Below are 25,000 nucleotides of genomic sequence, written 5' to 3' on the forward strand. Positions count from 1 at the left end.
TATCACCATGTCATTATTGCCACAAAACTCTGCAAACAGCTCTCCGTTTTCGCTCATTTCTCCGAGACCATGGCGTCCCATGACGTGCTCATAGTCCGAGTTGTCGGAACCAACCTTCGCGTTGAAGCCGCCCATGAGGATCTTGACATCACCTTTCGGAATCTTGTCCACGTCAGCATTCAGTTGACTGTAGAAGTTCTCTTTAACTTGCAATTCAGTAGCTTCGGTTGGCGCGTAACATTGGATCATGGTAAGGTTCTGAACCCGTGTTCTGAATCTGGCTACAATTGTCCTCTCATTAATAGGTTCCCACTTCATGAGTCCAGCGTGGACGTGAGCGCTGAGCAGGAAACCAACTCCACGGTGGCAAGGAACGTGTTCACCTCGTAATCCAGACTATAGCAGAATTTGACCCGACGCCAATCTGTGTTCTCCAAAGTTCGGCAAACGGACTACGCTCAGTCCTAGGATCTCAAGCTTCATACGGCATGCCTCATTTACTAGTTGTGCCAGTTTTCCCTGCTAGGCTAGGGTTAATACATTCCATGTTCCAATTCTTGTCCGTTGTTTCGCGCTAAAAGTCGTTGCCGTTGAATCAGTTCGTAATCTTTCATTTTCGGTTTCTGTAACGTTTTTTTTTGGGTTTTGGAAACAGCAGGTTGTTGGCCTAAGGTCCCCTATCCACCGTGGTGGGGCTGCCACCTTAGGTATAGCTTCCGGTGGAGGAGCATTTCATATTAAGCCGCTAGATACCAGAACAGACGTTGTTTGAGCCGCACCTTCTTGATGAACAGACGCTCGAGGCGTACCTCCTAAATCTAGCTGAAGTCAGAAGAACAACAGTGCCCAGGCTGCACTACCAGTTATGCACACAACTCTTAGCTGGCGGTCTCACTGGGAGATACTCCAGCTTTCGTCCTTACCACTCGTTGTGGCGATCTAGCCAGTCTATAGCAAACGCCTTCCGTTTCTCCGCTCATTTTCTTTTTTTGGATTGCATTGATTATTTTTATGTCTGTTGTGTCCCATCAAGACCACATATCCTTCCTGTCAATGAGGCAGTTGCAATAGATCATAGTGATAATCTATGGGAGTCATTCTTCAGGCCACCCGAACCTGAGGGTTGGCTTGGCACATCCTCTTATGGAGACAGAACCTAGAACCAGATCAGTGCCAATCAGGAGTTTTCATCTGAACCTACTTTTACCTTGCTTATAACTAGTTAGTTTCCTATGCATGATAAAGGTATGGAACACGACTTCGAGACCTCGCTACGGTTGCAAAAGACGAAAGGCGGCGCCGACATTATCCCACTTTTAGGTCACTGTGAGGATAGAATACCGTCGCTACTAGCTCCCATTATGCTCGGTATTCATCATCAGTTGCTAATTCATTCGCGTTAACTGGCATACCATATCCTACGTGGATACCACGATCGCGATCACGTCTTCAACTCTATTGCATTGCTATTTTTTAGTCCTTCTGGATAATCTCGGAGATTTGTGCGCTTCACGTTTCCAGCAACACGAACCATGGCAAACTGTCTACTAGCAAAGTGGCTTACGTATGTATACCTACTTGAAAAGTTCGGGAACCCATACTTTAGAGAAAATAGTAGTATTCCACAGAATGGACATTAAAAAAAACAATAAGGGATGACTGCAAATGCACGAGAAATAATAGCTTTTTGTAAATAAAAGTTAATTCTCTTGATTTTTTGAAACTATTATATGGATAACTTTATATATTAATTACACCTTTCGTTCGTATTTCCTTCCAGGTCAGAACGCAGAGCGCAGTCCCGCACAGCTCAGTCTTGAGTTCAGAGTTTTCCTAGTCAGCGCCAACACCGGCCAGCATTCGCAGGAATCCCGCAAAATTCGTTTCTGGTTCCGCGACTGGCTACATGATGGCGAAGTGCAAGCCCACGTGGCACAAGACTTTTTCCGTGAGCTTGTCAGTCCGAAAGAGTTTCCACGAGGTATGTAGGAGGGAGGACCGATATGGGAAGCAATGGTTCTATATTTTGGGGTGTATTTACAGACTACGTTGGATTCATCAAGAAGATTATGAAACAGCTGCAGAAAGGCTACAACGAGATTCAAGCCGTCGAAGTGGAACTTCGAATATTGGAGCAAACTTCCGCGCCTCCATCGCGACCACGTAAGATATTACTCATTACGCTATTGAATTTCCCATTCTTGTCTCTATCGCTAATGGTATAAATTTCAACACAAAGCTCGTCCAGGACATGTTATATTTTGCTACGGCAATTGTAACAAAGCTTACGGCTCCAACCATAGCGGTTGTAGTCACGACGGTGGTGGTGGTGGTGGTGGTAAAACTCATTCCAATAGCATACATCCCTCTCCAGTTCATCAGCCGGCTGATTCGCCAGATCCGATTACTTCAACCGGTGAGGTCATGATGAAGAATCTTTGGCTCGAAATGTATAACAACAGCAACAACAGTCTAACCGATAACAATGTTCAGCGTGGTGTTGTCCCTGTCCGATCCTAACGACTGTTTGAACTAACCACCTTCCCGTGTTTGTCGTTGGACGTGTTATCAAGTGATATGGTTGATGCATTTGTTTGTCTGCTTGCTAAACTGTGAACGTCCCCAATCTTAAGAATTGGAATCGTGGAAATAACAAACTGTGAACTACGCTGAATTCCCGCTAATGAATTTCACCAATCTGATGACAGTACTCGAATACATCCAATCATTTTAAATGGTTAAACAATAAGAATAAATATGATGATTACGTATTGCGTACTTTTAATTATTTTCTGTTGGTTATAAACACCTTTTTTACCCACACATACATTTTTTCATCTTCTAAGATTATCTGAATATCTGGTTACTGGACGCCAGGCCATCAACTAATAGCTGTTACTTCTGATTCGCAAGCACAATATCCTGGGTTCAATTCAAGGTCCGTCCCTATACTCTTACTTAGTATCTTTTTTCTACTGTCTCCATCTTCTCTACATATACAGGCATACAGCTCATGTATGTATATACTTCCTATAATCGCACAACCGTCCCATTTTTTTTTTTTGATTTCCTATTATTATGGGACAGTTATGCCATTATGTGCAGTATACATTGATAGCCATTAAAAGTACCAGAAACTCGTTGGAATAGCCGTTTCTTTTGAGTCCAATTTCATACACAACGTGATGCACATTGTGAGCGGCTACAGCAGATTTTTCTTGACATATCTGCTGCGATACAACAGCGAAGCGACACAGTACCTAAAAGACTATAGTCACTAGACCGTAAATATTTTTAGTCGCGAACCGATGGTAATCTCTTTTCGGATCCCTTCCTACCTGTCCTAGCAGAACGAAATAGAGGAATCGAATGACACTCTTGTTACAGAACGCCGAGCTTGACCAGCATTATTAGGGTGCAGCGGTATGGCGTTGTTCATTGGCCTTGGCCTAGCCGCCTCTTTCTCAACCCGCTGCCTGCTGTTATTGTAGTCGATACTGTAGCGAACCGCCAGGTGATCGCTTTGAGTTTAGCTATCGTCTACTCTCCAGTTCGTACTACTTGTTAGGCCAGGACTACAAAATGTTACGTCAATAACCGACTCCGCACTGTTCCGACTAAAGGTACTCTTGCTACCGACATTAGACAGGTCGACATCCAGTATGACCAGTGTCTCTAGCAGGATCTGACCCCGCTGGTTCCCCATTCCACGGCCCAGCCATTAAAGTCAGCCGGCTTTCGCCCTGTTAGCACGGTCGTCATACATTCCAGCATCTGCGTGAACTGCCCGATCGGCCACGGCGGAGACGCATAACAGCTACAGAAGAAGACCCCGTTTACTTTGGCGACCATAGCCATAGCGCTCATAGGTAATACACACCAACTCCTGGACGGGATATTTATCCGTCGTCCATATCCCCGCCATTTTTTCTAGACCCATCCGCGACCCAATTGCCGTTGCCTGCAGGTACTCGGTATGGGTCCGCTATGATGGCGATATCCGTCCCCAGTCAGAAACCGCCTGATAAAGCAGTTGCTGAGCTGTATCACAGTGGTTCAGGTTCAGCTGCGTTACCTTCATTGTGATTTGTTCACTGCGGCTCTCTTGAAGGCCGAGCAGCTTAGACCACGCGTTGGGTGTCTGTTGTTCACGGATTTCACGGTACATATCAGACAAATGGGTGGACTCGTGCAGTCTTGTGCCTTATGGCCTTCGGCGCCGCATCTCTTGCACAGTTTGCTCCTGTCAGGGACTTTCAGATGACATACGCAACGCACCAGCCTACCTGTCGGCCCCTTCCGTAGTCAAATGGCAGCGTCGGCCACCTGCACGACGCGCTGTTGTCGCAGTGCCGTGACAACCTCTTCCGCTACGGTGACCTCGTCTAGGTTTTTCACCTTCAGGGCCGCCTCTGCTGTAAGAGCCCCTCTCCTCTACCCCTTCGCCAAGGACCTCTTCCACAAAACTTTTGTAGACGGCGCCCTTGCGTTCCTCGTCGCGCGTTAGCTCTAGGATCATTTCACCCGTACGAGTACGTCTGATATAGCGCACGTCGGCAGGTCCACGACTGTGGCGTCGCTTCGCATCGCCTTCAAGAAGTCCGAGTACTTACACTGTTCGATCTTGATGGCGATCGCGTCGCCTTTTTCGCGCTTGGTACTTACTTTTTAACGCCTTCTTGGTTTGGCGTCCCTGATCTCCTTGATCTGCGGTTCTTCCTCTTCCGCTCGACTTTCGTCCAAGGGTGGTCGTCCCCTTGGTTCACCCTACTCTGTGGTTGCTGAGGGCCTAGCAACTGCCGGTAGTTAGTATTCTCCTAACCTTGCGAGCACCGCCAGACATCTCCTCGCCTGGCGGTTGAATCACCCGCTTCTGTGAGTGCTTATCGACTCGTCTGGAAAGCGATGACTGATCGTGGCACCCAAACCTATTGACGACGCATCAGCTGCAACGATAATCTTCAAGGATGGATCATAATGCGTGGAGCTTTCAGGGATACAACAAATAATGCTACATAATTTATATAATATCGTTAAGGTTATTTTTTAATCATATGTGCTAGTGTGTTCCGTTTTGCCATTCACTTGTTCTGTGTTTTTTTTAATCTAAGTAAAAAACAACATTTGCATATTTCATCTAAGGTTTATTATCTCTACGTAACGATAAATTATGTTCATCTTTTTCAGTGTCGTTCGAGGATTCCCAGTTTGAAGTTATTCCTCTGACACCGGAAAAGATTCTCGAGATGATTGAACAGGCCTACCCAAATCCAATCACTCCGGAAGATTTAGCAAAGTAAGATAATATTTCCGTTACCTAGTAGAAAATTAGGCATTTTTTTAATAATCACTTTACACATCCCAGGGACAACGGTTGGGACGAGGAGGAAGTGCTCCAAATCATGCTTCTGCTGAAGGAGCGGGGTCTTATCAAATCGATGGAGTTCAACTCGTTCACGCGCATCCATCACGACGATAAGGAGATAAAAATCGTCAAACAGATGCCGACCATCGCATCGAACAAGCAGCCGACGATTGCCATAATTACGGCGCAGTATTGCGAAAAGTTGGCAGTGGATGCCATGCTGGAGAATAAGGAAACGTTCGTCCGGTACACCACTGTGGGTGAGTATTGCCTGAGATGTTCTGTATTTTTATATTGTCGAATGTAGAAGGAGGTAGAATAACAGCATGAAACAAGTCGACCATGTTAACTCATCCCTGGTATGCTATTACTCCTTGATCCGGGTAGAATGTGGAAAGTGGATTAGAATTGGTTTCAGAAGAACAACGCTTGCCATCAGTAAGCTGAATGACGGAATAATAACTGAAAAATCAAAAGGAGTGACTAATTTTACATTAAGACTAACTAACAATGATAGCTGAATAACAGCTTATTCAGTCAAAATATAAAAAAGCTTAAAAATAGCTTTATTCGTCTGTTGTACAGCCACAATGTTTGTTAGGTTGGCCCAAAGGACATTTTGCATAATCTAATTCCACACAAGAATAGATAGCATCTCAAAATAGACACATAATTCACATTATGCCCAATGTTTTATGCGATGTAAAAGAATAGAAAAAAAACTGGTCTACCCAAATTTGTATGGAGCTGTTTGGCTTACAGTCGTTTGGCATAACAGTCGCATGGCATAATGTGAGAAAGACTAATTCGCCTGATTTTTTCGATGTAGTTTCAAATTCTGATGCATTACAAAAGACATTACAAAAGAAAATAAAAAATGCTACATCGCTTATTGTATTGTATTGCCAAATGACTGTATGCCATATGGGGTAGACTTGATACAAATAATGATTAACAGAGTATACGCTAAGAAAAGAAAAAAAAATAGTTGAATTTTTGGAGATTAGAAAAAAAGAGCTTTTACTCTTTGGTTTTTTTTTTCACTTCTACCCGGTAAGAAACATACATAAACAGGGTGCACTAAAGATACCCACATCCAAATTCTAATCAATCAATACTGACAGGAACGTCACCCGAGGCTCCGATCAATGGCCTGCAGAGGCATAGGCGAAGTAGAAGACGATTTGGTAAGATAATCCAGCGAACAACCACCAACATAAAAGTGTTGTTGCTGAGCTTTCTTCGCTTCTGACGATACACGTGCTGCAAAAGTCCTATAAGGAGTTCAAATCATTGTGTTTGTGTGTTTCCATTCACTTCACCTGTGTGTCCTTGTTATTCTACAACACTTAAGCATATTAACAACGTTTATCCAGTTTTTAGAATACACATAATTTCAATACCTAATATGTAATCATTTATATGTACACATCTTCAATTCGTACGATTATTCTATTTCGAGCATCCTCTGCGTTGCGCAAAGCAGCCCAATAAGATTAGTCAGACAACCATAATCAGACATCATCTGTCAATTGTGACTTTAACTATGTGATGAAAACTACAGTTTGTTGACAACAGCGAGTATGTATAAGGATCCAAGGTAGACGCACTTCAAAATATCTTTGTCTAAAGTAATTCTATTTTCTAGGTGCATCTTTTGATGCTTGATTCAGTCAGACAACTTATACTTTTCTTTAGACTCAGTCACTATCAGTCAAATTTTTGCATCTTCCCGTTTCGGGCGGTTTTAAACTCTGTCAACGTTTCAAGCAGGAGCATTTACCGTTCCCAGCTGTTGAACCCAGCCTAATTATATTACACCTTTCAGGGCGATGTTGAAAAGCATGTACAAGATGACCTTTCATAGCTCCCGTAAAAATTCAAACAAACATGGCAGTTCACCCAATGCCTTTACACAGTTTTACGATTTTAACCTTAGTTATCTTTACCGGTCACACTAAGGCCTGAGTGTCCTCTGATGTACGTAGGAATCGTCCCCATTCTACTCGGTCCATGGCTGTACGTGTCCCCAGTTTCGCACTCTGCAAAGCGTTCGCAAATCGTCCTCCACTTGATCAACCCACCTAGCTCGCCGCGCACCACGTCTTATTGTACCGGTCGGACGACTCTCGAGAACCATTTTTGTCGGATTGCTATCGGACATCCTGATGACGTGACCCGCCCACCGTACACGCTTAAATTAAATCGCCGACCTTAGCAAACGGAATGCCGAGAATCCAACAGCCGAGAATCCGGTAACAATTTTTACTGAATCTCGGTAAAAGTTTTACCGGGATATCGTTAAAACTTTGCCGAGATCTCGGCAATCCAACTTTTTACCGAGATCTCGGCAAAGTTCACCGAGACTCGGTAATGGTTTACAGAAATCTCGGTGAAATTTTTACCGAGAATCAGTAAATATTGGATTCTCGGTAAACCGTTTACAGAGATCAATTTCTAAATTTAAGTGTGTAGCTTCCCGATTTTCGCTGTGTGGAAGATAGTTGGTTCTCTTAGCAACTGATGCAGTTCGTGAGTCATTCGCCTTCTCCAAGTCCCGTCTTCCAGCTGCACTCCGCCGTAGATGGTTCAAAAACTCCGCGTTGAGCTTCTGCATGTAGAGTCCACGCTTCGTGTCCATAGAGGACCACCGGTCTATTCAGTGTTTTGTAGATAGTCAACTTCGTGTGACGGCGAGCTGTGTTCGATCGTAGAGTTCTGCGGAGTCCAAAGTAAGCTCGGCTTCCTGCCTTTTAATTTCTCTGCTTGTGTCGTTGTCGGCGGTCACCAATGAGCACAAGTACACGAATTCTTCAACCGCCTCGATTTCATCACCGTCGATAGAAATTCGGGGTGGCGGTGCGGTGATTTCTCCATGGAGCCCTTTGCAGTCATGTACTTTGTACGTTTCCGCCATCGTCTCAAATTTGCGAGCTATAATATCAATATCATCAGTGAAACCAAGCAGCTGAACGGACTTCGTGAAAATCGTTCCACTCGTGTTTATCCCCGCTCTCCTTATTACAACTTCTAAAGCAATCACAAAAAACCATTCACCTTGCCGTAACTCTCTGCGAGATTCGAGTGTCCCTGATACTCGAACAACGCACATCACTCAATCCATCTTCGCCTTGATCAATCATATCATTTTATCCGGGAATCCGTATTCGTGCATAATCTGCCATAGCTGGTCTCGATCGATCGTATCATACGCCAATTTAAAATCGTTGAACAAGTGATTCGCGGCATTTCTGCAACACCTGGCGGATGGCGAAAATCCTGTTCATTGTAGCTCTTTCAACCATGAATCCAGTCTGATATTGCCCCTCCAACTTGTCGCCCTTTTTGTAGATGAGACACACGATACCTTCCATCCATTTCACCGGTAATATTTCCTTCTCCAAAAGCTTGGTAACGACCCAATGTAGTGATCTCACCAGTGCTTCTCTACCGTATTTGATAAGGTCGCTTGGTAGTTGATCTGCTCTAGCGGCTTTGTTGTTTTTCAACCGGCCAACTTCCTCAATATCTTGGAGGCTAAGGGCTGGAAATCTGCGCACGTACTTTTATAGATCTGTTACCACGCCACCTTCGGTGCTTGCAACGTCGCCAGCCATTGAGCTGCTCATCGTAATGCTGCCGCCGCCTCTCGACCACCACCTCATGCACGCTCGTGAGAAGACTCCCGTGATTGTCTTGGCACATGTTGGCTCGTGGCAAAAAAGCTATGCGCGAGCTGTTCAGCTTCTCGTAGAATTTCCGCGTGTCCTCAGCGTGTTACAGCTCTTCCATCGCTTCGTGATCTCGTTCTTCTTGCTGGTGCTTCTTCCTCCGGAAGACTGAGTTCCGCCTGTTCTGCGCCTGTCGATAACGTGCCTCATTCGCTCTCGTATGGTATTGCAGCATTCTCGCCCATGCTGCATTCTTCTCGTTTTTCAACTGTTTATTATTCGCCGTCGTACAGTTTTACCCTACATCGTTGCGTTGAACAGACTTCCCTGAAAAGGAGGTCTCATTCTATAACTTAGTGCGGTTGACCTGTGGTAATACCGTGTACCGATATGCTTGAATCGCCGTTTTAGTTGATCTAGTACAACGAAATCCAGACAACCTTTGTTGTCTTTTTACTTCTCCAGTAATCTACGCAACCACACAATCTTCTATATATCATTAGATAAGACCACGTATTCTGCTTTTATGTTACTGTTTCCGGCTTATAAGTATGTCGATTTGTTGTTCTTTTGGCATACTGTCTGTAGTAACTCCGCGCTCGGTAAAACAGCGATACCCACGAACGGGTACTCAGATATGGTAGAGCTCAAACTAAAACAATAAATGATTAGAGTATGTTGTAGACCATGGACTCGGACGGACTTCTTATTTCCATCCCCAGAGAACGTCTTTTAAAACCCCGTTTTCATGGCTTTAACCTTTGGTTATAATACTGTCAACATGGTCAGCCTACGGTAACCTACCTTGTTTTACTCGCTCCATAATATCCACCTTTTGTACACTTGGTAATGGTGCCACTAGATGCAGTTCTGTCGGAGTATTTCTCATCATTATTGTTCGATTTCTTGCAATTTTAAAACCTCTTTAGGTATATGTGTAACGCTTTGGAAGCTTTGGTGGCGGGTACATTGGTCAAATATGTTACATTCGTGCACTGTTGACTTACACGTGTTACAAACCTAAACTAACTCCCCATCCCGTTTCAAGGTGAATCCAATGTCTACACACTGGGCAACATTGGCGCCCATCGTATCGTTAGCACCAAGCTACCGTCCGTTGGTAGTACCCGCGAGGCCATGACAGCCGCTGGAAACACCACTACTCGCCTTCTCGGAACATTCCAAAAGGTGGACTACGTCTTCATCGTAGGGTTGGCCGGCGGTATTCCGCATTACACCGACTACAAGAAGCACGTCCGCTTGGGAGACGTGGTAATCTCGGCAGTGTCCGAGCAAATCAAAAGTGCCTTGGATGCCCTGGGCAGGACCCATGCCAAGCCTTACTGTTACGTCTACAACGGTCAAGGTGATCTGAAAACTTATTACCCGGTGGACGACTGTCTCCAGAGCATTGGGAAGTCGTTGCAGTTAAATGACGATGGAAAGAAACCCTGGGAGGTATATATCAAAGAGGGCTTGATCAATCTCAACCACCGGAGTGATAACGACTTCTCGAGACCGGCCCCAAACACGGACAAACTGTACATGAACATCGGCAACAAGGATGTGATTGAGGTAGCACATCCGGTGGACCAGGATGACGTCGATGGAGTACCTCAGACCAGAATTCACGTCGGCCCCATCGGGTCGGGATACGATCTCATCAAGTCGGACAGTCTCCGGACACAGTACTCCCAGGAGTACGGACTGGTGGCCACCGATGTGGAAATGAACTCGGTGTTGGATAGCATCGTCGGAAACTGCCGGGACAGTTTTATTCTGGTCAAGGGCGTGTCCGATTACAAGGACGGCACGACGTCGAAGAAGTGGCAAAACTACGCTTCGCTGGCCGCGGCGGCAGTGATGAAAACGATAATCTGCGCAATGGATGCGCCGACCAACGTCTAATAGCACGGTATCCATATGGCCATTGGGGAACTTACGCGAGTCTTCTAAATGAAAGCAACCGATCTAGTTTTGTGACAAGAAAGTACCAAAATACTAGTTTTACTTTTTATCGGCGTAAGTGTTTTTATGTATTTTATCGTAATTTATTACCCTTATCATTCAAGGCATTCAAGTGATTCTTTGCGGAGACCAACTAGCGTGGTAGATGTATAATGATTTTATTTATATCCGGAATAGATGAAGCTACGAACATGGCTAGAGTTTTATTGTTCTGGAACATACCGAAGTAATTCACTGGTTCTCAAAACACGTTTTTCTTCCTTATTTAAAAAAAAATAAATGCCTTTCTATTGCAGTGTCGTTCTTTTCCTGTAGCTTTTTTCACTCAAGTAATTTTCAGTTTTTTTTTTATTTTGTATAAGCATCCCGTGTAAGCATCCACAACACATGTTCTTCTGTCATAAAACAAAGCAATTTTTTGGAACAAAGCAGCATTTAGTTGTTGCGAAGAGCACGAGGTTGAACATTAATGTCGATTAGTCTCAGAATATCGGTATAATCAATGTGTCCTTGCAGAATATCTGAGATCATCAGAGTCATAGCTGTATCTCTACCTACAAACCGTTAATGGGAAGTTCAAGATGGATCAGCTGACAATGAATTTCGTAACTTGGCAAACAATACGAATTAGACCAAGGCAAACACCATAGAGCATACCTCAAAAACCGTCGTTGAACAGACTCGATCCTTTCGATACCGTTACTGTAGAACAGGTTCCAAACAACCCGAACAGTACTCTAGTATGAAGCGGGATAGGGCATAGTACAAGTATTTGAGGCATAAGATATCCGTGAATTCCCTGGCTAATCTGAATATGAAGCCGAGAATATTGAAGTTTAGTGCTGTTATAGGCGCTCCTAACAGATCGAAAAAATTCGTAGTCATTACGATGATGTCGTAGCAACTACCAGAGATAGCAACACGGAAATACGCGACACTACTATTCATACCGCCAACGTTCTGATAGTAAACGGTGATCTCTTGATGACCGCTGAGCGAGCGAGCGCTGGATAATGACGGAGTCGTTGTGACGGCTGGATCATTAGTTGGACAACTGGAAACAACACGTATTTCAGTGTATGAGTTGCTCAAAGGGACGTTGTGCTTACCTGCGCAAGAGTTTCGGAAGACCTCTTCAGCGACAATACACACAGAACCGGGACGGCTGCAGGTCACTAGCGGAAGGGGCTCCACTGTGGTGGGTGGATTCAAGGCTTCCAATGTACTGGTGGCAGGCGTGCGTTCCGGTATCCAACGATGGGCTAATTATCTGTCGATCGGATTCTTCTCTTCTATTACTTGGACGGCAAACTCTCGAAAGTAAACGTTCTCAGGCCACGTTTCCCAAGACAACGCCATATTTTGGTTTGTGATATACAAAATTAACATGTTACAAACAAATTCATAGCATATGTACTTTATTCAATCATCTGCAATGCAAAATGTAACCTACCTACCCGCAGCAATAACAAACCAGCCATTACGGCGTCTCTTTATGCGTACTCAGCGTGTACCGTTTCCACTTCTTGAGCGTCGACCTGTTGGTGCGTGGAATACCGTCGCGATGTTTCTTCGGTGCAATCAGGGTCCGCTTCTGGAAGCTCTTAAACCTATCCGCTACAAGACTCTTTGGCGGCGCCAGCGTCCGCAGACTGTCTGCCAGCTCTGTAGGTTCCACGAAGTCTTCCTCCGGTTCTTCGTACTGCATGTACGCCACTCGGCCAGGTTTTTGCAGCTTTTCTTCCATACGTTTGGCGCGGTTTTCCCGCTTCTTTTCCACGCCCTTTTCCCGTTTGTTAAGCTCCGAACTCAGTTCCTTCACCCTAAGGGACGTTAGAGATAAATCCATTTAGTAAAAAGTTTTATCAACCACCCGCCCCGCATCATTACGTACTTGTTGATGTCCTTTAGTTTCTTGAGTTCCACCTTGGTGGTGGCTTCCAAATTTCGCCTGGTAACCGCCCGGAATTGTCGGTTCTTCTCGCTTCGCTTTTTCTTTTTGTTCTGAACCGGTTGGTTGATCGCAGAGTATTCATTGCCACTGTCCTCTTCTTCGTCGTTGGCAACGTTTTTATCTACAAAATAGAAATATAAAACTAGTGGTGAATGCGGCTAAGACAAAGTACATGCTGGTAGGTGGGACTGAGCGAGACAGGACAAGCCTTGGCAGCAATGTTACGATAGACGGGGATACTTTCGAGGTGGTAGAAGAATTCGTCTACCTCGGTTCCTTGCTAACGGCTGACAATAACGTGAGCCGTGAAATACGAAGGCGCATCATCAGTGGAAGTCGTGCCTATTATGGGCTCCAGAAGAAACTGCGGTCAAAAAAGATTCACCCCCGCACCAAATGTACCATGTACAAGACGTTAATAAGACCGGTGGTTCTCTACGGGCACGAGACGTGGACGATGCTCGAGGAGGACATGCAAGCACTCGGAGTTTTCGAGCGACGGGTGCTAAGGACGATCTTCGGCGGCGTGCAGGAGAACGGTGTTTGGCGGAGAAGGATGAACCACGAGCTCGCTGCACTTTATGGCGAACCCAGCATCCAGAAGGTAGCCAAAGCCGGAAGGATACGGTGGGCAGGGCATGTTGCAAGAATGCCGGACAACAACCCTGCAAAGTTGGTGTTTGCTAACCATCCGGTTGGTACAAGAAGGCGTGGAGCGCAGAGAGCACGATGGGCGGACCAGGTGGAGCGTGATCTGGCGAGTGTTGGGCGTGACCGACGTTGGAGAGCTGCAGCTGCAAATCGAGTATTATGGCGGCAAATTGTTGATTCAGTATTATCATGAATTTGATGTTAACTAAATAAATGAATGAAAACTAGTAAATTGCATAGGTAGGGGTATTAGGGGCATAATGGACACCCTAAGCAAAGGAGCTTGTTAGGCCTGTATAGCAGACAAAAACATAACATATTATCGGTTGGCTTACAACTTTAACTAATTTCCTACGAATTTCAATCATTTACAGCAGGTAGAATGTCATTATTGTGAAGAAATAATGAATTGTAAACCGTGTGTTTTTTAGGGCTGGCAGGAAAGGTACGGGGCGAAATGGACACCCATCGGGGCATAATAAACACCCCTGCATATTTTATGCTGTATCTTTGATAATATCGACCAGTTAAGTAGTTTGCCTACGGAGATCAATACCACAGATATAATACTCCATCTTAGACGAGTTTACATAACATCAAAGTTAATTAAATAAATTTTAGGCTAAAATAATCGGATTCATTGTTTCCAAACTTTCTAAAACGCCTAACAGTATGCAACGCGCGTACATCCATTTATAATTGCCAGTGTTCATTTCGCCCCGAATCGACTACAACATTGAAATTGCTATTTTGAGTAAGTTCTGATCAAAAATATAATACTTTATCCATTGCTAAATCTGCGTATACATGTAAAAGAGATAACAATTCACTTGTTTTGATGGTGAACACACTCAAACACTCGTAATACCTTATTGGCTGCTGCTTCGAAATTATAAGAAATCCACCATATGAAAAACATACTTCAATTTCAATGATATTTTGGTTATTTTGAAGGAATATAAATGGTACTTTTGAAAAATAGAACGATGACTTGTGCCTTTACACTTATGCATTAAAAGTTTTACATAAAATTCAACGGTTTCGGCAAAAACAGGGGTGTCCATTTCGCCCCGGGTGTCCATTATGCCCCTAATCCCCCTACTTCTTCAATGGTAGAGTACATATTTTTATTTCAGTCTGTTTATCGAACGACCCTTTGTCGCGAGTGCAATTCTTCTGCTAAATAACATTTAGCAAGTCAATTAGAATACCACCATAAAAGCAAAATAAAATACTTTTGTTTTATCACGGCTTTCAGAACCTCTTCCAAACGATGGTAGCATGGTAGTCATCATAATGTTGTTTGGGACTGGTTCGCATAAGGATGGGAACACTCACTTGCTATTTTCTCAGCTCAGAAGCATACAATCAAGAAACAATGTATGTATGGACGACTTTTGCCTTGTGGTCTAAAACTTTGCAGAATAGAGTAGAGATCGCACACGCATCTCAAAGTCGTGACAGGGCTATGAAAGCGACTCCCCACGAGGTGAGTGTAGCGTCGTTTGTCCTGGTGACTTGCAGTCTGTCCCAAAATCTGGTTGGCTTTTGTACATCATCCGGAACTAGTCGCACAATTATTGCTTCACCTCCAAAACTCAGACGACCCTAATCGGACCATCCGTTTGTAAGTTATGCGCGGTCCCACGTATACCACTGCATTTTTATATTACAGATAGATGAAAATCTGCTCATGATGCTTCCTATCCGATTGGCATCACTGCAATTCTCATGGAAACATAGTAACATTGATTCCGGTGTGATATGTTTGGCACCACATGTTTTTTTTTTTCAATTGGGTGAAAATCTATAAGTAATTAAAGAGGCACCCGATTTGAATAATGTCTGGTGAAGTTGTAGTCAATAGAGTTGCCAATTAGAATCGACGCTTAATTAGCCCTCTAAAACACTTGGTAAGATAAAAAAAAACGCCGTCAACCCATCCACAATATGCATAAAAAACTTTATCATTCCTCCTCACACCGTAAGGATTCAGAGGTCCTTGGCGAAGGGGTAGAAATGAGGGCACTTACACAAACGGTGACTTTGAAGGTGAAAACCCTAGACAAGGTCACCGAAATGGACGAGAGCATAACGGCACTGCGGCAACAGTGCGACGTGCAGATGGCTACTGCAGTCGTTAGGCTAGGGTAAGAAATCAAACTTTGAACTAGTCAAATTGTAATCTTAATTTGAACCATTTCGAAATTCATTAAAACGACGTACTTTCTAGGCAAATATTGTCCCGAAAAAAATGTTAAACAGCTTTCCGTATTATGACCTGATAACATGGACTTTAAAAGCATTGAAAAAAGTGTTTTTGTCATGGAAAACAGGCAATTGAAAAATCACTGTGATTTCACCCATTTCCCCCAGAAAAAGTACATTTTCTGTGCACTCGTACAGCTAATGCATTGTATCACACGCAATATGTGAACACGTCAAATGCAAGCTTATTTATCGTAGAATCGACCAACCGAATAATATTCCGCATTATTTGTCATAAAATTATCAAATTTAAGTAATTCTTACTTGGAGAATGTTATCTTAAGTTGAACCATTTGTAATCTAAATTTGAACTTGTAAACTAGGGTGAGCTTCTAGTGTTGGCCTGTAGATTGCGCTAGTAGTTGCTTTGTTTATTCTTGGGGGATGAAAAATTCCAAATTTAGTTTCCAAATTCCTAAAGAATTTCGAATATTCTGAGTTGCCTAATGAAAAATAGGTATGAGAATTAGCAGATTCATGTGATTTTTGATTGTTTAGCATGGAATTGGCTGTTTTGTGAGTTGCTCGAGCTGCTGCCGCCAGTAGTTCAAATAAGGATTAAAATTGGTTCAAATTATGATTACGATGGTTCAAATTTTCATTTTCATTTTCATTTTGCAGCATTTGGTGGGGCAATGAGAGCGCAAGTCAGTCCAAAGCCGATGATAAGGAGGGGTAATGGCTGAATAGTCTTTGCTGACCACATAAACGCCATGGGATAGGAAAAGGGTATTTTGGTGTGGGATTAGGGTGTTGGTGTAGACTTGACGATATCAATGCTATTCAGATGCAAAATATTTTTAAGGCTCAATAGTGAATCGCATACCTTCCAAAACCAAAAAACAATAATTCACAAAATACCAAGCAAGTCATAGAAAGAAAAGTGCCCGATTGTTTATTTTGCCAATTATAACAAACGGAAACTTCTACCCTCTCCAACTCGCCAGTCACCCCGGAAAAAATGTCCTTTCAGTTCTGGAAAATATATTATCCCCAATTAAGCCTTTAATCGAATTGTCCGCGTGGTCTTGTAGTACCCCTGCTAGGTAAGAATCAGTCATTGCCATACATATTAAATGCTAGACATGACCCCATGGATAGCATTTGCATATGTAAAAGCTTTGCTGATGTGACTTTCCTATTAGGCAATTCTCTCATCTCATGTTTGTCTTCAAAACCTTATCAAGCTTAGAAAATTGAAGTTGATAAACAATACATTACAAGGTTCGAATTCCCATAGAATGCAATCATTCATTCGCACTACAACACCATAGGAGATAATACCACATTGGCTGATTACAGTACAAATGTGAAAAATCTCCCTTTTCCCCCTATCCGCAACCCGGGGACGCGCCCTGTTGGATTTCGAAAGCCTCGGAGAATATTACAAACTTTCAATGGCATTCCCATAAACTAACCCACATTGCCCATTCAGGGGTCTGACTGGGCCTATTACCCTCCCTCAGTTTGTAATATTCTCTCCTACTTGGAATTATATTTTCCCGGCACATAAATGACTTCGACAAATGTTCGATATACTATGCAGCGTCATGATCAGTATAACTATATCAGATGACTTGAAGATCTGATTCTTACAGAATTGTTTGCCATTGATTATACATTCAGCTATTCCAATCATTACTGCAAAGGCCATCGACCACATGCCTGAAATCAAAGCTTCCTGGAAGATATAATCCAAGCCCAGGGCTTCCTGGAAGATATAATCCAAGCCCAGGGATTACGATGGTTCAAATTAAGATTAAAATCATTGTTGATGAAAAATCGAATATTTCAATGAAATTCGGTGCAAATATAAACTTTTTACCATTTAACACAAAGCTTATACCCGTGGCTTTCATGTGCACACGATTTTGCCGTAGTAAATTACTTCCCTGTGGGAGAAAAAATCACTTAACATTTGCACTGCTTCAGAAAGCCGCAATTTGGTTCAAATTTTGATTACCTACCCTACCTGTGGCGGACGTAAAAAAGTCCGTTTAAGTAGGGAGGATTAAGGTAGCCGTATGTCATCTAACGTTCCACGAGCCACCGGAGAAACTAGGACACAAGTCATGGGACTGCAAAGACCCTGACAGGAGCAAACTGTGTAGTAGATGCGGTGCCGAAGGCCATAAAGCACAAGGCTGCACGAGTCCACCCATTTGTCTGATTTGTACCGGGAAATCCGTGAACAACAGGCATCCAATGGGTGATCCAAGGTGCCCGGCCTTTAAGAAAGCCTCAGTTAACAAATCACAGTGCACGTAACGCAGCTCATCAATTGCTTTGTCAGGCGGTTGAGGGCTTTGTGGTCGCCAAAGTAAACGGGATATTCTTCTGTAACTGTTATGCGCGGTGGCCGATCGAGCAGTTCACGAAGATGCTGGACCGCATGATGACCGTGCTGACAGGGCAAAGGCCGGTGTTAATAGCGGGTGACTTCAATGCCTGGGCCGTGGAATGGAGAAGCCGTTTCACGAACCCGCGGGGTCAGATCCTACCAGAGACACTGGCCATACTAGATGTCGATCTGGCTAATGTCGGTACCTTTAGTCGAAACGGTGCGACGTTACTTTTTGTAGTCCTAACCTAACAAGTAGTTCGAACTGAAGAGTAGACGATAGCTACACTCACAGCGATCACCTGGCGGTTCGCTACAGTATCGACTACAACAACAGCAGGCAGCGGGTAGAGGAAGAGGCGGCTAGGCCAAGACCAAGCCCTCGCAGGTCGCAGGTGGAAGACATCATACTTCGACGAAGGGGTATTTAGGGAGGCACTCTTCCGTGAGCGAAACCTACTTGGTTTAGACAGCGACGAGCTGGTAGCGGTGCTCTCACGTGCGTGCGATGCGACCATGCCTAGTCGAATTTACCCTGGAAATGGCAGGCCTCCGGCTTACTCGTGGTTTCAAGCGGTTGGGACCTGCGCCGCGCCTGCCTACGGGCTAGGCGGCAGATGCAGCGATCTGAGAAAGAGCAAAACGAACAGCGGGTTGTGTTCGCCGCTGCAAAAACCGCGCTGAAGACCGAGATAAGGACAAGCAAAAAGGCCTGCTTTGAGGGTCTCTGTCAGAGTGCCAATGCGAATCCGTGGAGTGATGCCTACAGGACCGTGATGGCCAAGACGAGAGGTCTAATGGCTCCTAGAGAGCAATCTCCAGAGATGTTGGAGGGGGCCACCTGGGAGCTCTTTCCGCGTCATGATTCTAGTCCTAAGCCTCCTTTCGTAGGACAGCCGGGGACAGGGGCTGGCGATCAGGAGAGGGTCACTGATGTGGAACTTGCGGGGATAACAAAGTCCCTTAGCCTAGGTAAGGCCCCAGGTCCGGACGTATTTCCGAACCTGGCCTTAAAAGTAGCTATTGCATAAATGCCTGGACGAGGGAGTTTTCCCAGAAGTATGGAAGTGGCGGAGCCTGGTTCTATTGCCAAAGGCGGGGAAACCAACGGGAGACCCGCCGGCATATAGACCAATATGCTGGATCGATCATACTCAATAGAATGTTGAGGCACACCGAGGGTGTAATAGTCTCTCGAGTACAGCTTCCGGAAGGGGAGATCGACCGTAGACGCTATTCGGTTACAAAAACCGCCGGAAAAGCACTCGAGCGTAAGGGAAGCGGGATTCGCTATTGTGCAGTAGTGACTCTGGATGTAAGGAATGCGTTCAATAGTGCCAGTAGGCCGGCTATTGCCAATGCGCTCCTGCGACTGGAATTACCCGGGTACCTGCACAAGATTCTCGGAAGTTACTTTCAGAATCGAGTACTAGTTTATGACACAGAGCTGGGTCGAAAGTGCTTTCACGTAACCTCAGAAGTCCCGCAAGGTTCTGTCCTGGGCCCGGTGTTACGGAATGTCATGTACGACGAAGTGTTAAGGTTAGAGTTCCCAGTGATGGTGGAGGTCGTCGGCTTTGCTGACGACATTATGCTGAAAGTCTACGTTGAGTCGATCGAAGAAGTGGACTTGACTACTGCCCACTCGGTCAAGGTTGTGGAGCTGTGGATGAGGTCCAGGAAGCTGGAGTTGGCTTACCACAAAACTGAGGTGGTGGTTGTGAACAATTGGAAGGCGCAGCAGCAAGCGGTGCACGTCGAAGCGCTCCATCAAACACTATGCGTTATGATCGAGCTTCCCTTCGATAGACACGTTGATTACGCCTCTAAAAGAGCCTTGATATGGGGCCAAAATGGAGCTCAAAAAGTGCACAGGAGTAAAATGTTTTCTTATGTCCCACGCTAATGTGTAGGGTTGATTTGGCAGTATAGACTACATCAGTCTGGCAACCCCTGAGGAGTAGAAGAAGAAGAATGTGTGTAGGGTTGATTTTGGCTGGAATGCCGTTTCAACGGCTATCACCCACATCGTCTTGGAGCTACAAAGGAAGTGGCTCGTGGACTCGGAGAATGGCTAGTTCAGATGCGGTACATGAGGTGGTCCAGGGGTTCTGAGTCGGCTTCGTAAGTTATACCGGTGCCCTGCGGTCGAAATCGACCCTTACAGCGATTAAGTGGCCGCGGAGAGAACATCCTGGTATCGTTGCTGTCGTGGCGTCGGTCTACTGGGTTGGATTCGAGCCCGCGGTTGGAAAGAGGTCCCCGGTAAGGGCCGGGGCAGGTGGAGACCCTACTGTCAGCAACCTTCTGGTTCAACTGATAGGGCCTGAAGGATAATGATAGCCTTGCCTTCAGCAGGTTAGATATGATTGCACGTAGGCATCAGTGAGGACCACTCGGAAAATTGTCTAAGCGCCAGCACGCTATTGTAATGGACTCCCCTAAGCGAGTCATCGATATTCGTTGCTGAAGGCTACGCAGCTAAAGCTTGGGGGGGGGCGGTTTGGCGACCATAGGAATGCTGTTTAGTAAGTCGAGAAGAGAATAGGCCTGGCTTTAACTTTTGTTGTAGAAAACGGCCTTAACCCCCACACTACCCGGACCTTCCTGTTCGTGTGTCTGTTGAGCAGATTTCCCCCATATGGTTTAGAAGAAAAAAAAAAACACTACAGATTCAGTGTTGGGTCAACCATTTTAACTCAGAGAGATGACATTTGCCCTCGCACGCAGTAGCGGCAAATCAGCAGGTCTAGTTGAGGTAGGATATCCTCTATTAAACAACCTACCGAGCGTGGGTAATCTCGCCCTTCCAAGTCTGTATAATAGAGTGGGTCAACGTTGTATGGAGAAACTTTAAATTTGATCGTATCAACCCGGAACAAAGATTTTTCAATCTATATTAGCGTCCAAAACAACTGTGCAAAATTTGGAAGCGATTTGTTGCGTCCCCGTATTCCGCATTGCGATTGAAATTTGTAGGGAAGTTAGTATGGGAAAACGTACTTTTTTGCATTTTACTCATAAGTTGATTTTTTTTTGTCCAATACCTTGTATCTAATGACGTTAAAATATAGCCTACGATATGCCGGAAAACTTTGCTGAAGACCGCAAAGTGATCCGACGCTTGGGAAAAAAGTTATTCGCCTGGTAACTTAGGCCAAAAATTGAGATTTTATTATTGATGTTATTCTTTTACATGTTAAATGTTAAGCACCACCGGACAATCTGTACGTTACAACTTTTTTCACAAGTGTCGGATCACTTTCCGGTCTTCGGCAAAGTTTTTCGGCATATCCTAGGCTATGCTTTAACGTCATTAGTTAGATCGTTTTGGACGAAAATCTTCAAGTTATGATAAAAATGCAAAAAAGCACGTTTTCCCATACTAATTTCCATACAAATTTCAATCGCAATGCGGAATACGGGGATGCAACCAATCGCTCCCAAATTTTGCACAGTTGCTTTGGACGCTAAAAGGTTCCGAAAAATCGACTTTGTTGACCCAGTCTACTGTATAACAACAAGCGTAAAGGTGCCAATTCAGCCAATTCCCACTGCCAATAGGTACTAAGGTAGGTGGTTCAAAAAATAGTTTTTGCTCCACACCGTTTATTCGATTCATTATCAGATTCTATGCCTTCTCCCAAATTTTGAGCTGAATTTGTTGAAAATTGAAAGTGCACAAGCCCTTCAAAGATTGTATGGGAATTAATATGGGAAAAGGACGTTTTTCATTCAATTGACCGTAGCATTTCCCCAAATTCCCTAGAGCGTTAGTTGACCCTTGGTACTCATAGGCTACTCTATTACTACAACTTTGTCGAAGACCACATTCAAATTGGACGTCTCATTAATTACAACCAATCAACACCCACAAACTTTTCAACAGTTTAAGCGAGATTTTCCAACATATTGTACAAAATACAACAGCGCTATCCCACGAGGGTTAGAACTATTTCATCGATACATACCTGCATTTTCGAATAAACCCTCGGACATTTCCTTGAGCACCATGCTTTCCCTCTCTTCCTTTGACATTTTGAGGAACTTTTGGGTCACGACCCGATCCAAATGCTCGCTGTGTTTGATTTTCTTCCGCTCCTTGTCCACCACCGTCTGTTTCAGCTCATTGTAGTCATCGATGGATGGATTGTAACTTGCACCACTCACAGGTATCTCAACATTGCTGCGGAAAATGATGAAATTATTATTATTGAATTTCACTCAAGCGGACCATGGTGTGGCTTACCGAACTGCATTGGGTTTGGCATGCGTTGATTCCGCAACCTTGACCAGAGGCTTTCCGGTATTCTTCATGTGATGCAGCACTACATGTTCCGGGAACCATTCATGTTTCAATTCCGCCGGAACGGGTTCTTCTGCCCAGATGTCCTTGTTGAAGCCAGTTTTGAGAGCACGCGCTGACTTGCGATTAGCGACGAGGGATTTAAGCTTTTTCTGCTCCAGCCGATTCGCTTGGGAAGTTCTTTTGGATATTTTCGCCTCGTTGGTCACCCTATTGCGCTTGACGATGGGATCCTGCACTTTGGAGCTATTTTCCAACGAGATGCAATACTTGGGAACGGCGGAGAATTTGTCCTTGCGTGCGTTCTTCAGACTCTTGGTGGCCGACGACGGGATCGTTTCGGACATAAACAGCTCGGCATCCGATTTATCTGCAACAGTACTGAAAGAAAGCGATTCAAAACATTCACATGTGGGGTTATTTACCTGCCCTTTGAGGTTATGAAACAAGCAAAAATCTTTGCTCACCCGATACGCTCTTCCTGCCGTTGTTCCTCCAGGAAAGTGTCCACATCCGAAATGTTGATGTTCTTCCGCCAGGCGGTTTTGGTTTTCATGGATATGTGACGATTTTTCTCCTTCATTTTCACGAAATTTTGAACAAAAACGATCCTACCGAAGAAAAACACGCACGACACTAATCTGCCTTTGCACTGCAATCTGGACTGTCAGCCGCGACATGCATCCACTAGAAGAGTAATCAAAACAGAAACTTGCAATTTCTATCATGCTTTTCATTGCCTCGTTCATAAACACGCTGTTCGCGTTAATCAGGAAATAATCGATTCAGGCGACATCTCTCTTTTCAAACGAGTAAACAGTCCGCTGATTAGAAATATTTCATACACGGTGATATTAATCCACTCCGCGAGCGGTACACCGACAAAATTATCTATACTGGGTCTAGCTCAGAAATCGATAAATCTCAGGGAAGGTGCAAGCACGTCAAACTCGAACAAACTACGCCTACCTAACATGCATCGAGCGGGCCTTCCCAAACAACACAATGCGATTTCGCGGGCCACCCCCATCGACAAAACAAACCGATTTCCAAGCAGGATTCGACTAGGCTTCTGGTCGTGTTGCCAGTCACACTAACACACTCGCAAAAGATGAGCAGTAGGCCTACCTTGCCGCATGCGGGTCCCCTGATAAATCTAGATTAAGATTAAATCTGGAGCTCGATTTGAATAGGTCGTATGTGCTTTTGTCGATCAAAAATTCGATCAGTTGGATTCGCTTATTATAGCGAAAACCGTTGAAATTGAGCAAAGTTGATACAAACAGCAGAATACTCAGAGCACCTTTAACGGTGCGCTTCTATACCCCGTTTGGCAGCCCTTCATCATTGCAGCAAACTTTACCGGTCGCTGCTGGATGCGCTCGCAAAATAGTAGCGCTATGGGTGGGTGATCAAATATAGTAGCGGGACAGTTGCGCTGCTAAAAATGCTATGGGAATATGACAGCCCTCCCACACAGAGAACATACATCCAAGTCCAGTTCCAAAGCTGTGTAAGGAATTTAACGGCCATTTGAAATCGGCAACACAAGTGGCAATAGCGTGGCGCTGCAATCGGTTAATTTCCCATACAAATTTAATTCACCACTTGAAATGTTTCAATTCACCACTGACTGTGGCAATATGGTGTTTGGTGGCGTTAGTGTTGTCATCGTGTATTGGTTTGCAACCTTACTCAAGGAAAGCTTCAAATCCTTACACAACTTTCCGAATGAAATTTGTTCTAGCCTGGATGTCTGTTCTCTGTGCCTCCCGATACGAATCAGGGTGACTAATTTGATTGCTACCGGTGTGGAAAAGGGTGGTTAAGTCAAAATGGTAGCGCTACGCGGGTTGCTCGAAAAGTAGCCGCCGTTAATGTTGCTCTCACAAAACAGGCTTTCTGTTCCATCATTGAAAGTTTGCAAAATATCTGCCATATTGCTACAATGACTAAAATAAACTGATCGAATTTTATATCGACAAAAGCACATACGACCTATTCAAATCGAGCTCCAGAAATCACAGAAATCACCGACGAACCGACATGCCAGCTAGTGCAAAGGTTTATGAAATTCTCGTCCAAAATTTTAAAATAAAAACCGTTGAAAACTAGCGCCATCTGATTTTGGTTCAGAACTATTTTGGCCGAAACATTTCCAACACTCTTAAGTAATGCCACCCATAGGTGTGCTGGAATAAACAAACATTGGATAATGCTGTTTATTTCATAATAATTACCAACATTTCTCATGATAAACTAAGATAAGATAGATTCACGAACTATGTTCAAAACAAAACTTTTTAGGAGCGTAAAAGACTCAATAATCTTACAGAATTTCATAGTTTGATTGATTTAAACGTAGAGTGTTTGCTTGTATTCCGCGGCGTCGCCGTCGTCGGTGGTCATGCTTTCGTCATACTGCAGCCCATCTGCTGATTTTATCAGAACACAATTTCATTTCTTAATTTTCTGA

At 44.3% G+C, this 25,000-nt stretch overlaps 2 protein-coding genes across 2 annotated transcripts in view; one reads left to right on the top strand and one right to left on the bottom strand.

The window, feature by feature from the left end:
- Positions 1-11,196, top strand: part of LOC109412166 (uncharacterized) — a gene marked incomplete in the record, with an annotated part of 32,331 nt that extends 21,135 nt beyond the window's left edge. Inside the window, 7 exon segments of the mRNA XM_062845776.1 lie at positions 1,781-1,981; positions 2,044-2,163; positions 2,240-2,416; positions 5,188-5,296; positions 5,366-5,625; positions 6,490-6,552; positions 10,085-11,196. Of these exon segments, the coding sequence (XP_062701760.1) occupies positions 1,781-1,981; positions 2,044-2,163; positions 2,240-2,416; positions 5,188-5,296; positions 5,366-5,625; positions 6,490-6,552; positions 10,085-10,944 (1,790 nt within the window).
- Positions 11,197-12,405: 1,209 nt separating this feature from the next.
- On the bottom strand, positions 12,406-23,202 carry LOC109431436 (ribosome biogenesis protein NOP53). The gene is made up of 5 exons (XM_019707643.3): positions 22,992-23,202; positions 22,468-22,905; positions 22,190-22,404; positions 12,899-13,079; positions 12,406-12,827 (listed from the first exon to the last, which is right to left on the bottom strand). The coding sequence occupies exons 1-5, from the start codon at positions 23,105-23,107 to the stop codon at positions 12,485-12,487; spliced, it is 1,293 nt and encodes a 430-aa protein (XP_019563188.3). The 5' UTR covers positions 23,108-23,202; the 3' UTR covers positions 12,406-12,484.
- Between the last annotated feature and the right edge of the window lie 1,798 nt (positions 23,203-25,000).

This window comes from Aedes albopictus, chromosome 1 (genome assembly GCF_035046485.1).
Source record: "Aedes albopictus strain Foshan chromosome 1, AalbF5, whole genome shotgun sequence".
Lineage (NCBI taxonomy): Eukaryota > Metazoa > Arthropoda > Insecta > Diptera > Culicidae > Aedes > Aedes albopictus.

Bases quoted from the DNA above. Each gene is read 5' to 3' on its own strand.
- LOC109431436 (XM_019707643.3), bottom strand. From the start codon at position 23,107: ATGAAGGAGAAAAATCGTCACATATCCATGAAAACCAAAACCGCCTGG. The intron at 22,405-22,467 runs GTAAGCCACACC...CATTTTCCGCAG, and splicing joins GCCAAACCCAATGCAGTTCG to CAATGTTGAGATACCTGTGA. The intron at 12,828-12,898 runs GTACGTAATGAT...AACGTCCCTTAG, and splicing joins AAACTAAAGGACATCAACAA to GGTGAAGGAACTGAGTTCGG.